At 41.2% G+C, this 16,569-nt stretch overlaps 1 protein-coding gene across 12 annotated transcripts in view; it reads right to left on the reverse strand.

The window, feature by feature from the left end:
- Mam (uncharacterized) overlaps window positions 1–16,569 on the reverse strand; it is a 164,603-nt gene that overhangs the window by 40,996 nt on the left and 107,038 nt on the right. For 7 of the 12 annotated variants that reach the window (XM_072896234.1, XM_072896296.1, XM_072896288.1 and 4 more), the window contains one exon: window positions 10,426–12,192. In XM_072896234.1, coding sequence (XP_072752335.1) covers window positions 10,426–12,192 — 1,767 coding nt within the window. The remainder of the gene's footprint in view (window positions 1–10,425; window positions 12,193–16,569) is intronic. The other 5 variants (XM_072896241.1, XM_072896311.1, XM_072896305.1 and 2 more) reach the window with 1 other exon arrangement.

Genomic DNA, 16,569 nt, shown 5'->3' on the forward strand with positions numbered 1-16,569 from the left:
GCAAATTAAAAAGAGATATATGTATCTTGAAAAATTTCAATTTTCAAACGCTAATTGACGTCATCATTGACAATTAGCAAACACACGCATACACATAGATATTAAATAGTGATGACTGACACTTCTTAATCGGACTACTATCTCAATTACTAAAAACGAGAGAACAACAGCGCGAGGTCGTACGTATACGCGTGCGGGAGTTTGCCATGTGTGATCGAGGAGGAATTAGCAGCTACCGCGGTAAAAATAGCGCGGTGGCAAATGATTTCCGCGACGGAGGGAAAGAGGAGGAGAAGAGAAAAAGAGAGAGAGAGAGAGAGAGCACAGCGCACCGAGCTAAATTCTTGATTTACAAGTGGAGCGGAAGTGGCTATCGCACAAAAGCCGTGGTTCGCGCGTCTAATGCACTCGTAAACGAATTTTATCGTCGCTACGGCCGCGCAAACAAGTAGCCGAAGCTTGTCGCGAGTGAAAAATAGAGCGGCCTCTACGGGAGTCCTCTGTCATCTGGGTGGTCGCTATCGTCGATAGTTGAACCATTATAAATCTGAGAGAGAGAGAGAGAGAAAGAGAGAACATGCAAAATCTTAATCTACTTTTATATCTAGAACTAAGAAAATAAAACATCGTTATTAAGATTAAAAATAACAGTTGTATCATGTCTAAAACACATCATCGACTACAGTATATACTGTAGAACAAATCTCCAAAATATTACTGTGCATGAATCAGTAAGATCTTTTTTTTCGTAGGAATTCAAATAAAAAATTAAAATTGTTTACTATGAACAATCAAACCCGAGAAGTTTGTTCAAAAAAATATTGTTATATCCATTGCTATATCCATTCTCGTATGCATCGTTGCAGAAGGGCGTGTGTTCGATCGAAAGGACACGTTTACAAGCGTGACATTTGGGCGTTCGAGTTATTTGCAGTCGTGCGATTGCAGTCTATGGATCGTGACCTCTTTTTGTACCAAAGACGAGGGGAACCAACTATAAGCATTGGTGGACGAGATGGTCGGCGCTTCGAAGAGGCTTTCATCATCTTGAGTCGCGATCGTCCTTTAAATCCCACTTCGAAACATCTTATTGAGTCCAACTTTGTCAGTAGGCCTTATTAAATCTTAAGAGATCGCAAGCGTGTATTTGTTAATATATCGGATGCGTCATACCGGACGTGGCATTTAGAAACTAACGAAAGAACGATAAACAGGAAATTGTAATGAAGTGCGATCGATGAAGGTCGATCCGGATGAAACCTCTTAACCTTTTGCATTCCTGCGCCATATCAATATTTGTCCATTGCATGTATAATTTTCACATTAATTTACGTTTATACTTATAAAAAAAATATTACGTTTTTTATATATATTAGCTTAATTATTTTTTGCACCTTTAGTTCTTCTTCTCCGTTACTAAACAGAAATTAATTAAATTATTAACAACCCCCACAATTCTAAAGGCCAATCCAGTTGGCATCAGAAGTTAAAACCCGAAAGCGTTCGTGGTCGCACGCGTTCGCACGTTTACCGGCAATGGCGACATTAATACGTGACGACCTATCTTTAGAGACGAGCTAATCTCGGTCTGTGAGGAAAGAAACGCGCGATCGAAGCGAATACGAACGAGCGAAAATCTAACCGCATATGCGGTTCCACTGCAGTCCACAAAAATACGTGACGCACAAAAATAAAATGAAAAAAAAAAAAAAAAAAGAGAGTACGCGAATTCGAGTGGGAGGACTTCTTTTTTCTTTCTCTCTCTTTCTCTCTCTGGAAGACGAATCGCGATTTAAGATCGCAGCCATCGTCGCCGCCAACCAAGTCTCGTTGCTATACACGCCGGCCGACTACTATTTTTGAGAGATGTTTATCTGGCCTGGATCAAATATATAGTTATGAGTTCCAGAAGGCGCTCGATAGTTCCCCGAAGAGGTCACTATTGGCCGACGTCGCTCCGCGGAACGCTGCACCAAAAATACGCGTGCTTGCGGTCGGGCTACTTGTCGACGCGTTCGTTCGGTTGCTGCGATATCCTCGGCGACGTGCCAGGGAGCCGTGCGACGACCGGGGATAGCGATGGCGCCGATACCTTCGTAGCAAAAGATACACACAAATGTCTCTTTAAGAAAAAAGATTAAAAATCCGAACAATATTATTTCCTTTTTTTCTATTTTCTATTATTCTCTTCTAGAAAAAGTTGGTTAGTTCGAAAATCAGAGAAATATGTGCATTTTGAAGTAGAATTACTCTCTCTAAACATAAGTTTAGCCAAACATAAAATATATAATTGCCAGTTATATATAATTTTATGTTTAATATCAGAAGATTTATATGATTTGTATGTAGACATAAGTGAAGCATAATACTTTGGAAATTGCGACCAAGGTAGTGCCCGTCATGTGGGATGATCAAGAGGAGGCAAACGCGCGCGCTCGACGCCATTGGATGTATGCAAACCCGGCTACATCGTTTGTCTTACGGATTTTATTAGCCTTGTTACATATGAAAACAATATTTCGGAATATCGCCGTGCGTCGAAATTGCGTTGAACGAAAATATTATCGACGAACGCTTTGTGGTTTTAAAGAACGCAAAATACTCGATAAAAATGAATCAAATAAATGCTAACGTTCTTTGCTTCTTTGCTACAGAAATTTATTGTTCACTTTTATTTACTGCAAATATGTATCTCGAATAAAATTGATTTTCATAGAATTTTTAAATTATAACTAATTACATAAAACTACTTAATGCAAAAAATTTTCAAAATTGCAATTAAATCATCTTTGAACGATAATTACACAACATTCTATATCTCCATTTTATTCGCAAATAAATGTTAACTTTTTTAGAACATTCAAAAACCTTCACAAAGAGAGAAAACAAGAATCAACAATCCTTGTAAAATTACACAGTGCATTGAAAACGATATCATTTGCGAGTGTTGAACAAGAGACATGCATCTGTTTATATTTCAAAAAGTGACTAACACCCTTAGTATTTTCGTGAGTCATGGTTCGTCACACTTGCGATTAACATACGTGTTACCCATGTGTGCAAGTCACTCTCTGTACTCGATAGGGATTCACCCGATTCCCTTTTTCTCGATAATCCCTCTGTCGAGCTTTATCGAGCTATTTTGCGTGCGTGGAACCTTTATTGCATCTCAATTGTAGTAGCAAGGAATGAAGAGAGCGAACCACAAGTCGTTTACCCTACATACACAGCCACGCAACGTGGTATCAGTTTGTGCGTGAAATTGCGGATTCCTTGGGAACTCGTTCGCTCGCCCGTTCGTTCCTTCCTTCGTTCGTTCGTTCGCGCGAGACAATCGTGCGCGCGCGCTATATAGTTGCACTTGCGCGGTGTCACGGTCGAGTTAAAATTAGCAAGTCAACCGGATTCGCGCCGGGCGAGCGACGAGAGGTGGTGCGGAGGCACCTCGGCGGCGAACGCTCGACGCTCGACGCTCGACGCACGAGCACGAAACAATGACGACGGCACGCTCCAAGACACTCCAAGACCTGTGCACGCGTGTTCGCCACAAGCACTTTGCCGGCCTTGCCGCAGGCAAAATTTCCGCGTTGCAATGCCGCGATGACGACCACTACGGCTTACGTCAATCCGACGATGACGATCGACACCGAGCGTCACAAGATTGAATCGCGATCATTCGTATGTGATTCAACTGGCCTATCGCTTCTCGAATTTGTACATTTTAGACAATAAAACTGTAATTGATTCCTGTACATTCCGAAAGAAAATAATAACATCGAAATTATATATAAAAGATGAATTTGTAAAAATTGCATTATATATATAAAATTAATAAAATGAAAAGGTTTCAAAAAGGCGTAAAGAGCTATAAAAATGATCAATTTAATAATCAAAAATAATAATTGAAAAAAATAACATTTAAGGTTACATATAGATGTATACAATTTTACTTGATTATATATAAAATTAACTTTACATATCAGATTTATATATTATTATAATAAAAAAAACTAAAAAAGAATTTGTATATTGGTACCTTTAAGAAGTATACGCAAAAGAAATATTTATCTTTTTTTCATTTTTCGAAGAAAAAATACGCACAAGTAAAATATCCGCGTTCCTATGTTTGAAAGTAATTACTCGCGTAACATGGGTTGACGTCTGTCCCTGTACACGATTATGTAAACCGACATCGACGCTCGGACATTTTTCTACGCTACTAATTGTTCGGATTGGGAGTGTATGCGGAAATTATTGTGCATCCAGAGCGCGATGCATTGGGTATAACATTATTTGCAATCGTCTCGTTAATATAAGGATGCTCGTGGGAGTATCTCTCGTCGAATTTCATTTCTCATGCAAAATTGAACCAAATTTGAGAACGTATATTAATAGGTTTTTATTCGATAAAAACAATGAATTTGCAGCAGAAAATTTCTGATAATTCCGATATGGCATTTGACAAATATGAATGAAATATCGTAGGCTAATTTCAGAAAACAAAAATTAAAGAAAAGAGTAAAATTAATCTTTGTTTGCTCTATGAATCTCTGTCAAAGTTTTGTAAAAATTTACAGGTACACGATTTATAGAGACAATAATACTACGTGAGCATATCGACTCCCCACTTGAGTATGAGAATGCCTATTCAATCGACGACTTTATGCGAGAACAGACTGTACAGAGCCGACGCCGATGTAGGTTGCAAACAGAGGGACATGGATATCGATTTCAGCGCGGTATGCACAAGCATTGTGGAATGTGCCTTATACATTATGCTTGATCGCACTGGTGTGCGTACTGGTCGCTTATACCATGACGCGCGGCATCAACCCAGCACGTCTGTAAAATCGTGAGTTAGTCAACTAAGACATCATAGGACGTAACGTACAAGCAAAGTGCATTAAGCATAACTGGTTAATACTTTTACATGCATATAATTTTAAAAATAGAAATCAGATCGAGAGCTATTAATTTTCGTATCATATCGTAACGTCATTACATTTTATAAAATTAATTTTTTCACAAAACGCCGAATCTTTATAAAATAGTTAATACAGCCGTTTTATAAAACTTTCTTATCGAAAAAAAGGCTGAATTTATAAAGAAAATCTATAACACACACACACATATATATATATCAAATTTCATTGTTAACAATAAGAGAGTTAATTAATTTTAAAATCAAATTACTTCAGGTACGTACGTATACCTAAGACACGTAAGATTGTATACAGCAAGTAAAACGGATCTCATGCGCGACTAGACCGGTATGCGAACGAACGGTGCAACAGCGGTAGTATCTACACGTGACCCACCCGTCTACTACAGTGAAACGTATTCACACGGTTACGATTGTGGAACGTTTGGCGCGAGGAGCGACAGGAATTGCGCGGATTGTACGACGACGTTTCGTCGCAATTTGCAAGCGACGTGACGATTACGCGGACGCATCGTCGCGTTCTTCTTCGATAAGAGCGCGGTGTTAATTTACGGTCACGCCAGTCGCGTAGCGATTTATCGTAACCGCTCATCACCGTGCGCAACGTCGATTTTTTCGAGTGTCGCGTTAAATTTTCCAGGAGAGAGATATTTTAAAGCGTTATTTGTAAAACGCCGTTTTTTATTTATTTATTTATTTTTTTTTTTTTACTTAATTAACGCGATATAGGAATACTCACGTGTAGAAAGAATGCACGTGATATTGACGCAACTAAACGCGCAAATTATTAAAGCGATAAAATATACGTATACATCAAACGAAAACACGTTCGAGCGTCTGGTTGGCGGAAATGGTTAAAAGTCAATCATATGTTTCGTCAAAATTAACAGGGTGATCTACTCAGCGCGTCGCGTCTTTGTGTGTTGAATAATGTGAGGTATTCCACGCGCTAAAATCGACCCGACAACGGACGAGTGCTGTTTCATTAACGAATCACGTTTCAAGTGGTACACGCGGTATAGAAACAAATTGAGAACAACGTTGCACACGAGCGGCGATTCTCTATAACGCTCGCGTCCGCCGCATATGAGGGTGCAAATAGGTATACGCGAGGTCCTAGTATCCGGTCTTCCTGGAAAAACACGATATCATCCATATGTACGCATCTATACATGAAATACCAATACAACCTATTTTTTATCAGCAAGCAACAAGAATCGTGAATCGACCCTAAAGTAAAGGAATACAGTCGACCTGTGCACGAGGAAAAGCAGTTGATAATCTTGCCGTACAATTCAAATATTTTTCGTTTGACAAAAGCAAACTGTCAGTTTAGAATGAACGACACGTGATTCTACATCGATATAGTGAAAAGACAGGAGCGTGGACTTTGTACAGGGTCAAGATAAAAGTGACATAGGAAGGAAACGACGTCCTTCTTGCCTTCATTATAGTATGTAGATTGACGTGATTGGCATCGATAACCCTTTTGGTAAATCGTCTGTTGTTCGTGATATCTCACCGATCTCCTCGATGACGAGCGAAGGGACGTCGGCGGGAAAGGTGTTGACTCCAGGAAGAAAGAGGAAGCTTACATGCTCGTATTCACATTATCATTTAAATGCGTGGCGTGACCGAGCCGTGATATGCGCCTCGGAATCAGTAATTTGAATATTTCGGCAATTAATCCGCGGATGCTGTTTTGCATAGGTGAAGACGGGGTTACCAACCACACGTGATCGCCTCGCTTTATTTCGACAATAAACATATGACGATGTTATCCGAACGGGATACCGATCGAGCGATCGAGAAAATTAATGTTATCGGATCGAATGTAAGAATTTATTCTTCAACGGTACATTATAATAGTATCAAGAATTTGGAATTTTCTTTTACTTTACAAGAATATAAAAGAAGAAATAAATCAATGTTACTCGGAGCTATTACTTAATTAGCAATTAATAATTCCAGTTAGCATTCCAATTAACTTTAAACTCATAAACTTGTACTGCTTACTAAGAAGAGAGGAAAGTATATACGTGATGAATACCCAAGTGAACGCTGCACCCTCGTCAGTTGCGTCACTGGAAGCGTTTTCATCTGCGTGAAATTCCCGACATAGCTCGCGATACGAAGAAAATTCCACGAAATCCATTCCACGCGTTATTCTTCTCCTCGGAAGATACTTCGCCAGCGGGTCGGCAGTGACTTTTTTTTCTTCCTTCCGAATCAAATATACGGACCAATAACACGTGTCGCGTTGATTACACGTTGATAACGAACCTCGATGATAAATTCTTATTGAACGCTTACCTGTTTGTTACAATATTACGATTCTCCATTTCCGCAATTAGCGATAATTAATATTCGCTATGATCATTGAACGGCCGCGATTGAACGTTTGGAAAAGGCGTTTAACGCCCATAATATACACGCCCTTTTACAAAGTGGGGAAGAGGAAGGGATAAGGGGGGGGAGGGGAAAAATGGGCTATGCTTCGCAAATCGTATCGATCGCGTCGTATTTACCGAATGAGTTTTACGAATTACGTCGTGGCACGTTTGATTTGCACGACATTCCGGTACGCCGATTTTCCCTGTCCACGGTTACATCTCTGTTGCTTTCCACCGCGTGGTGTAAATTAATTTCTACGTCCGATGTAATGTATATATAAATAAAGAATTATTTTATTAGCCGATAAAATGAGTATCATATGATAACTTTACGATAAAAGCAATTAAATGGTATTGTAAATAGATTGAATTTTCGGTTAAATTCTAATATGCATATTAATTTCTTTTCGCTTTTTCTTCGAAATCTACATCTGAAAAAAGCTTCATCGTACTTGACTGTGTACGATTTTTTAAAAAGCATACCCGAATACGCGGCTTTGATAAGCGAACATGTTCCGTTTCGATGGACTTTCGTCCCGATAACAACCTCGATTCAGAGGGTCGGGCGACGCGAGAGGTTACGAAAAGAACGTGGGAAAGTCAACATGTAACAGTATGTAAATCGATGGCACGACATTGTAAATCCTCAAAAGACATTCGGAGTTTTCTATAAGTAAACGACACGTCGAGACGGTGTAAAAAATTTTCTGCATAAACGATCTACATTTAAAAATGTACGAAGTCACCGAACCCATTTCGCTCGTATTTCTGATTACAACTGATTACAATATTTGAAATTCGTGCACGATTTTGCCAGACGCGAGAATTCCAACTTCCAACATTGGTATCCGCGTTTAGCCTTTTCCCTTTTTTATGAGCTTCAATAATATTCCACTGGCAACGAAACCTATCGATCCGTATTGGCATTCAGGAGAGGGGTGGAGTTTAATGATTCAGAACGGTTCGAGAATGATTAATTGTAACTGCACGATATCGCACGCGCTGATCCCTATTATCGTATCGCATAGCGAATCTCTGCCAATCGCAGAAATTTCATGTTATATTACTGATATCATGATGTCGTTGTTTTGTAATAATATTACACGGAGGAAGGGGGAAACAAAACATTATGCTCGACTAATTCGGGTAAAAAAGAAAAAAATAGTATATAACCCCCATAAGAAGGTAGGCGATAGCATTAAATACGAAAAGAAAAACGGAGACATCTATAGATAAGAAAAGACCAAAGAGAATGACGGTCTTCCGGTTAAAGAGAAAAAAAGAAGCGTCATTCGCCGCGTCGCATTGAGATGCAAATACACGCCACCTTATGTGATTTACGAGAGGGAGGAACGTGCTCGTACGAGCAGGCGACTAGGAACGCTTCCGAATCCAAATCCAAATCCGGGATCCGGGTACGAGCAGATAAGACCTGTCCGAGCAGCCGCCACAATGGACCGGGGATTTTATAGCGGAGGATATCTCGCGTGCGGCGCCGGAGAACCACCGATTTTCTCTCGGTCAGCAAGTTCCCCTCGAATTCAGACGTAAAAGAGACACCGCGGCTGACCATATGCGTGTCTACAATTTGACAGAGACTCGTGAATTGCGCGGTCTGATCTTTGAATCTTTTGCGGATTTTGCGTGATTAAGACAAACGTTCGTGAAAAGATCGCGTATATTGTAAATTTTATATCGTTACTAAAAATTATTATACATAATATTATTATAATCTAATCAATTTGATGAGAGTAACGCGAGTTGGCGTTCCTAACAATTAATTTGTTTATGCGAAAGATGTGTCCATTGACAGTTATTCAGAGAGCTTCATTGAAATCGTATAATATTGCGGATTGAAATATCGAGCTCTCTGCGTATCGAAGGCGATTCTTTTCATCCGTTCAGGTAAAATCTTTTGTACGAGGGCTATCTCGCTATCGAAGAGCCCATTACGTGACGACGGTGGCACGTGCATATTGTCACGAGCGCAGCCCCGCGACTAACCACTTCGGAGCGTATTGACGCGGATTGCAGGCGCAGGTTAAATCGAGCAGACGGCGGTGGCGTCGCGACGCCGGCTGTGCGCAACCACCCCTCGCTGCGTCTCTCTCATCCCACTCCACCCCTTGGCCCCTACCGCCGTCCAGAAGCGTCGGCGCGGAGAAAGAGAGAGAGAGAGAGAGAGAGAGAGAGAGAGAGAGAGAGAGAAAAAAAGAGAGAGAGAGAGAGAAAGAGAGAGAGAGAGAGAGAGGGTTTGCGGGAGCAGGGGTGGACTCTCTGGCGAGAGGGAAAATTTATAAAGAGAAGCCGCGCCGGCGGTGGCGGGAGAAACGAGACTACTTGTTGCGCGTCGCGGCGCCCCCGTGACGCCGGCGCTCCCTCCTACCCCCGTTTCATCGACGACCGACAACGCTGCCGCCGTCACCCCTTCGACGACGACGACGACGACGACGACGACGGCGACGACGACGATGACGACGACGACGACGACGACGACGCCCCGCGATGCCGCCGACAAAAATAGACGCGTCGTCGCGGCGCAACAGATATCATTCGGTTCGGCCTCGAGTAGCTGTCGGTATAGCTTCACCCTTGCACCGCTCGTTTGATTACCGCGATAGCGGCAATTGGCATCCAGCTGACCGAGAAGAAATTTTGCCATGTCGAAACTCGAGAGCTACGAAATCTCTCCATCGAGGAAGATACACGTGGTAACTTTCGAGAGAAGTTTAATTCCAACTGTTGATTTGCTGTTAAATTTTATTTATATCCTGATAATTGAGAATCGAAAAGGCAATATACATTAATATATGTATATGTATATACACGTGGTATAAATAATAATAAGAATTAAAAATACTACAAGAGTATGGTGTATATTTTTATGCGCGATTATTTATTTCATTAAAAATTACGCGCACGAGAATTTTTTCAGATATAAAAATATATATGCAAGACAGTAACAACGTGTGAACGCGAGAATATGAGGATTTCTAAAAAAATAAGTACAAAAATAAATCGACATTATAGAATAATTTTTTCCGTATGTGAGATTAAAAAAAATTTTATGCAAAAGAATGTTGCACTTACTTGTATCTGATTACTGATGTGCAATTGCTGCGCTTGATTGATCTGTAGGGTAGAAGTACCAGGTCCCGAAGGAGGTCTCGGTGGTGTAGAGTTCGTGTTGAAGGGTCCTTGGGAGCCGGTCTGATTCGGTCCACCACTTTGGGACCCTCTAGGTGGCAACGGGTATCCCGGACTGCCGTGATTCGGCATCGAGCCTGGGCTACCGTACGGCGAGTATTGTTGCTTGTAACCGCCACTGGGCCCGAGCATGCTAGGTTTACCGCCCGTCGTAGCCGGCTGAGGCCTCTTCATGTCTGTCAGACCCGCCGCGGCAAATTGCGTCTGCGAGCCGACAAACATGTCGTTCGTCTGCTGGTTCCCGAAAGTTGGAGTACCATTGTTCTTGTGGTACGAGCCGGTTCCGGTGGCCGCGGCTTGAGGCTGTCCGCCAGTCGGGCCCGTGCTGCCAGGACTGCCGAGATAATCGGACGCACCACCAAACTGGGGAAACTCGGCGTACGGGGACCTCGCGGTTGGACCCCGCGCTGCTGCAGCCGCTGCAGCCGCCGTAGGATTAAATCCGCCCAGACCCAGTTGTTGACTCTTGTGCTGATGTTGTTCCGCCATCTGCTTGAGCGTCTGGGCCGCTGGACTCATTTCCGATTTGAAATCCAGCCCGGAATAAGGAAGTCGTGCGGGTGAGTATTGCGAGGAACCGAGAGCGCCCGGGCTCGAGTTGGCTGGCATTGCATTACCGTTATTATTACCGACGTTGTTACTATTGACGCCATTGTTTGCACTGTTCGGGTGCTGCTGCTGTTGTTGCTGTGGATGCAATGCGTCCTTATCATCCTCGATCTTAATTTGTCCGTTATTCGTCGTTGGCAACCCATTGTTACTGTTACTATTATTGTTGTTGTTAGCGGCAGCAGCGGCCGCTGCGACGACTGCAGCCGCAGCCACGGCGTTGTTTGCCAGCGTGTCGACGCTTTTGTCTTCGAAATCAAAGTCCTTCATAAATTCCGGATGGAAGTCCGATATCTCGGAGATGAGATCTTTGAACGCGTCCGACGTGATAATCTCGTCGCCAGTGTCGTCTCCCATAAACTCGGAGAAGCCGGGAAAGCCGGCGCCGTTTGCTGCGGCATCCTTCTCCAGCGCGGCGGCGCATTGTTCCAAGTCTACGAATTCGTTGTCCGGTTCTTGCTTGCACTCGACCAGGTTACCGATGTCGACGCAACCGATTCCGCCGCTGCCGCCAGCGCCACCAGGAACAGGCCCGCCACCCGCGCCGGGCCCTGGTCCGCCAGGCCCGTTGCCATTTCCGGCCTGCGGTCTGGACGCAGCGGATGCGGACGTATCCGGACCGGGCTTTGGCGAAGAGGACGCGTTCAAAAGATCGCTCTTGACCGATGCGTTCGTCAGCGCTTTCACTGTTACGTTTGTAGAGATTGCCTGCGCCTGCGAGTTATTCGCCGCCGAGGTCGTGAATTCCAGCTGCTGAACGATTTGTACTTGGAACTTGGTGAGGCCCTCGTTCCCGTCACTGTTACCAGTACCGCCCCCGCTGCCAGGCGTCGGGCCTGTCGAGTTCGCACCATTTCCCGGCTGATGCTGACCGTGACCATGATGGGGTCCACCGCCACCACCGCCGCCCGGGGCCTGCTGATGCTGATGCTGACCTTGCGTACATTGTAGCTTAACCGGCGGTTCGCCGAAGCCACCATCGCCGCTACCGGCACTGGCAGGCTCCAAATCCTCGGCCGTCCTCTTGAGGTATTTCTGCTGCTGAAACAAGAAGGATATGATCGTGAATCGTCATGGCAAAGTCTACAGAAAAATAAAAGAAATATAATTTTGTACAATATAAATCTGTCCGCATTACACAATTTTCAAAAGAGATATGTTGTATTAGTCTCCTAATTTTCTTTAGTTATTAAGTGTATAATTTTATTATTTTATCGTCTTCATTGTGGGGGGGGGGGGGGGTGTTCAATTGATAATATTGATCTCGCCATCTGATCAACTTTAGCGAAAAAAAAAACAGCTACTAGTCTTGTTTTAAAGACAACCGCTTTTTCTGTCCTCCATTACTCGGCACGACTAAACCAAGGTATTTAACTCGTCGTTGGTGTCGTCGAGCTCGATTCCATAACTTTTTCTGCCATTAACCCAGGCAGTTTCTCACCGTATCTGTCAATACTTGCGACGCTTTTTCAGTTGCTGTCTTTGTACGGATCGCCGATGGCTGCCCGCGACCGGTCGTCGTTTTGTTTCGCGGAGAGCCGAACCCTGACGGCTCGTAAATTTCGTGACGATCGAATCGTCTCTCGAATCAAAAGGCCGATAGCACGTAAGTCTATGCGCGGTGTAGTTAATCCAAATAGTTCTGATCAATCTCTCAAGTTCTTCAAATATATGTTACTATACAGTCTCGAAGTTAAATGTTCAGGAGTGTGTAAGGGATCGATAAATTAACATACAGTAAGAAAAATATCGTTTAGAGATTTACTTATTTTTGCTTCATTTTGAAGATAATTGCAAAAAAAAGGAACGTTAATGTACCTATTCAACGTTAGAATATGTACGCGGTATATTGTGACAAGTGTAATTAATTCACTTCTAAACTTTTGATAAATAATTGACTAATTTACAAGAGAGAGGAATATAAACATAAATAAACTAAAGCAAGTACAATAATTTTGCATTATCGCGTATTTATTCTTTAATTTTACTTCAGAAGGATTTAAATTCACTTTCTTTTCTTAATTCCATGTTCTTTTATTACAACTTTTATTTTATAATAAAGCAAACAAAAAAAGTTTCATAAAAAAATATAAATCAACATTAAAATTATTGAATTTATCGAAAAGTATCATAAAATAAAAGTATGAAAGATGAAATTAAGAGAAGAGAGTAAATTAAAATCTTCCTAAAGTAAAATTAGCGAATTGTAAATAAATGCGCGAAAACGCGGGATTATTGTATCCTGTTTATTTTAGTTTATTTATGTTTATGTTCCTCCTTTTCTCTTATGAATTAGTAACTGACTGATCAGTTACTCATCAGAACCCTATTAAGTGAATTAATTACTCCTAACATGCCGTGTACATATTCTAATGAATATGCAATGTAGTTTTTTACGATTTTCTCTAAAACGAAGCAAAAACAAGCAAATCTTTAAAAAACTTCCTTTTTAATTTATCGATTGCCCACACGCTGCCGAAGTTTTGACATTTTTAATTTTGGAACACTATATATATTGCATTTCATATTATAATTTAATATTATTATCGTTATATATACATAATTTTCGTATTATAATTTAATATTATAATTGTTATATAAATGATATTCTATATATGTTTACAACGCGTTTTGTACACATGTTTTTATCAGTGCTAGAGAGTGATTGATAATCCTTATGATTAATTAATAAAGAGAATTAATTAAAATAATCATTAAGTAAGCATATCGGGTTTAATTATTAATCATTAATTATTATAAACGGTAATCATATAATAAATCATATATAAAAATATTACCTTTCAATAAAGTATAAAATATCAATATAAAATATCATTATATCTAAATTTATTTTGAATCACTTAGAATCAAAAGTTGTAATCATTTTTTGTTGAATAATTTGAAACTTAATCATAATTAATAATAAAGTTTAACTTGGACTATTTTAATTTCTATATAATTACTATTTATTTAATACACATAATTATTAATTATTAATTTAGTAACCTTCTGCTCAGTTTTGGTTCTAATCTATATATATGGTCTGTTATTATAGATAATTATTTCCTGTAAATTATTTTGAACATTTAATATATTATCAATTTGACAAAAAAACATCCCATAAATCTTGAGACTTAATAATGTCCGGCGGTAATTATCATCATGATTGATGGTCCTAACTGTAATATCTTGAATGATCGAAATGCTACAGAAAACTCAAAGCAATTATTGGATTCTAAAGATTCAAAAATCCGCTTAAGTACGAGCTACTTTTCGTCGGCAGGGATTTCTGCGAGATCTCCAAGTCGGCGACCCTGTTTTTCACCGGGCAAACAAATTCACGGCAGCGGTGGCGGCGACGAGAGAAGAAAAGTAGAAGGAGAGGGAGGGAGGGAGGGAGGGAGAGAGAGAAAGAGAGAAAGATTGGAAAAAGTTTTTCCAGGGTGCGGTCGCGAGAAACACTTCAACCGACAAACACACACGACGAAGAGTGGCACGGTTGCGCGCGCGTCGGTGTATATCTCTACATTTGTCATGATTTGAACCGGGATAACCTACCGTTTTCATCCCAAAAAATCGATAATACGTATTACTCTCTAATAGAGAATCGGCTGCTCTACGTTTCCCTCTGCTTTTTCCTCTCTGTCACTTCACCTCACTTCGCTCTCTTCCGTCCTACCCGAGACCCGAGCTCAAATAATCCCGCGTCTTCCGCAGATGTAATACGATATTCCGTCAGCCTTCTCTACCCGCAGCATCCTCCCGCCAATCGCAGGACCAGCATCATGCTCACCGTAAAGGTGGATGGTGTCTCCTCAATACTCGGCAACCCGAGTTCCGACCTCCCCTTTTAAGTTCCGCGTAATGAAGTACGTTATAGTAGGCATAAAAGGGAGCTGAATACTCTTCGCCGATCATTTGCTCGATGATCCCGGTAAAATGTAAGATCCAGAATTGTACGATAATAAGGAGAATCGCAGCAGGCATATCGTGATTTCAAATACGATAACTTTTGCGTCATGTTTAAAATTTATCATCACTATTTATCACGCTTTCATACATGCATTAATGATTACTGATACGAAATACGGATCTTCATCTTGTTTTTCAAGTTTCAATTTTAGCACGAATCGCGCAAGTGCTGTACACGTTATACGTATCTTTTTATGATATTATAACAGCGACAGAGGTCATGACACGCGTTGATTGCACGTGCGCAACGTGGATGCGAGACGCTGGAAAAAGGCCCGGAAAGCTCTCGCGAAGCAATTTCACAGGACGAAAAGTGTGTGTCGGGGGTTGGCAGATAACGGCGTATCCGAGCCTTGTGTTCACGTCAATATTGCACTCCACTTCTCTCTTCCTCTCCTTCCTTTCTCTCCTCCTTTTTCTTCATTCGTGCGTAGCTTTGATTGCGAGCAAAAAAAAAAAAAAAAATACTTTAAACTGTACTTCCGTTTCGTCGAACTAATTACTTTCTCCAAGTTGCGCGATTTTCAACTGTGCAAAAAACGCAAAATCTTTTTTTTTCTTCCGATTCTACGCTGGTCAAAGGTACGTTTACGATCGGCGAATTAAAACGCTGTCCGTGTCAAAATATACAGAAACGATAAACGATACGTTTTAATTCGCGTGGAAATTTGATATTGCAAAAGTGTGCATTTTTACGGTTTGTATTTTTGCGGTTAGCTTTTAATTTTCCTATTTGACAAAATTAGTTAATGATCCTATAGATCTGTGCGCGTCCGGATACGAGTTTGCCAAACTCGGGGTCCAAAGCGTTATTATATGCCACTTCGTCTGGAAATAATAATGTTCCGTGGTATACGCGTCAATTCAGTGCGCGCTCGCATTGCTTAAGTACAGAACTGCGCTCATGCGCCGCATTAGAACTAAAGTTCTGTATCGCTAGACATTACAAGCGAGGCAATGCACTCCACCACTGTCGTTTGTCAAACGTGACGAGTAACGCGGTTGTGAATGTAACACGATTGAATTAATTCTTACGCTGCTCTGAGCACGCAGCTTCGAATTCGGGGACGAACGTGGGTTCTGCTAAAGTGCACTCGCACGCTGTCATGTCCGTAATCCTTGCCACGATATTTAGGTAATATCGTGAGAGCACAACTGTGGACTTTACATAGAAAAGGGCAGTTTGAATACCTTATTAACGCTCGTCCGCGCGCGCATGTTTCCCATTCAATTTCTAATAAAAGTTTGTTTGTAAATATCACTTAATGTACAGTACATGTGTTTCTCTCGTTTCTTGAACATTGTATTTGGTGATTGGCGACAATTGCGAGTCATGTAACAACCAGAACAAATTCGGACGCTCGAAGCACACACTGTAAAAAAATATGTAAAGTAAAATAATAAGTGTAATATAATTAAAGTGTAATATTAATAATGGAAACTTAA

This window comes from Anoplolepis gracilipes, chromosome 1, assembly GCF_047496725.1.
Source record: "Anoplolepis gracilipes chromosome 1, ASM4749672v1, whole genome shotgun sequence".
Lineage (NCBI taxonomy): Eukaryota > Metazoa > Arthropoda > Insecta > Hymenoptera > Formicidae > Anoplolepis > Anoplolepis gracilipes.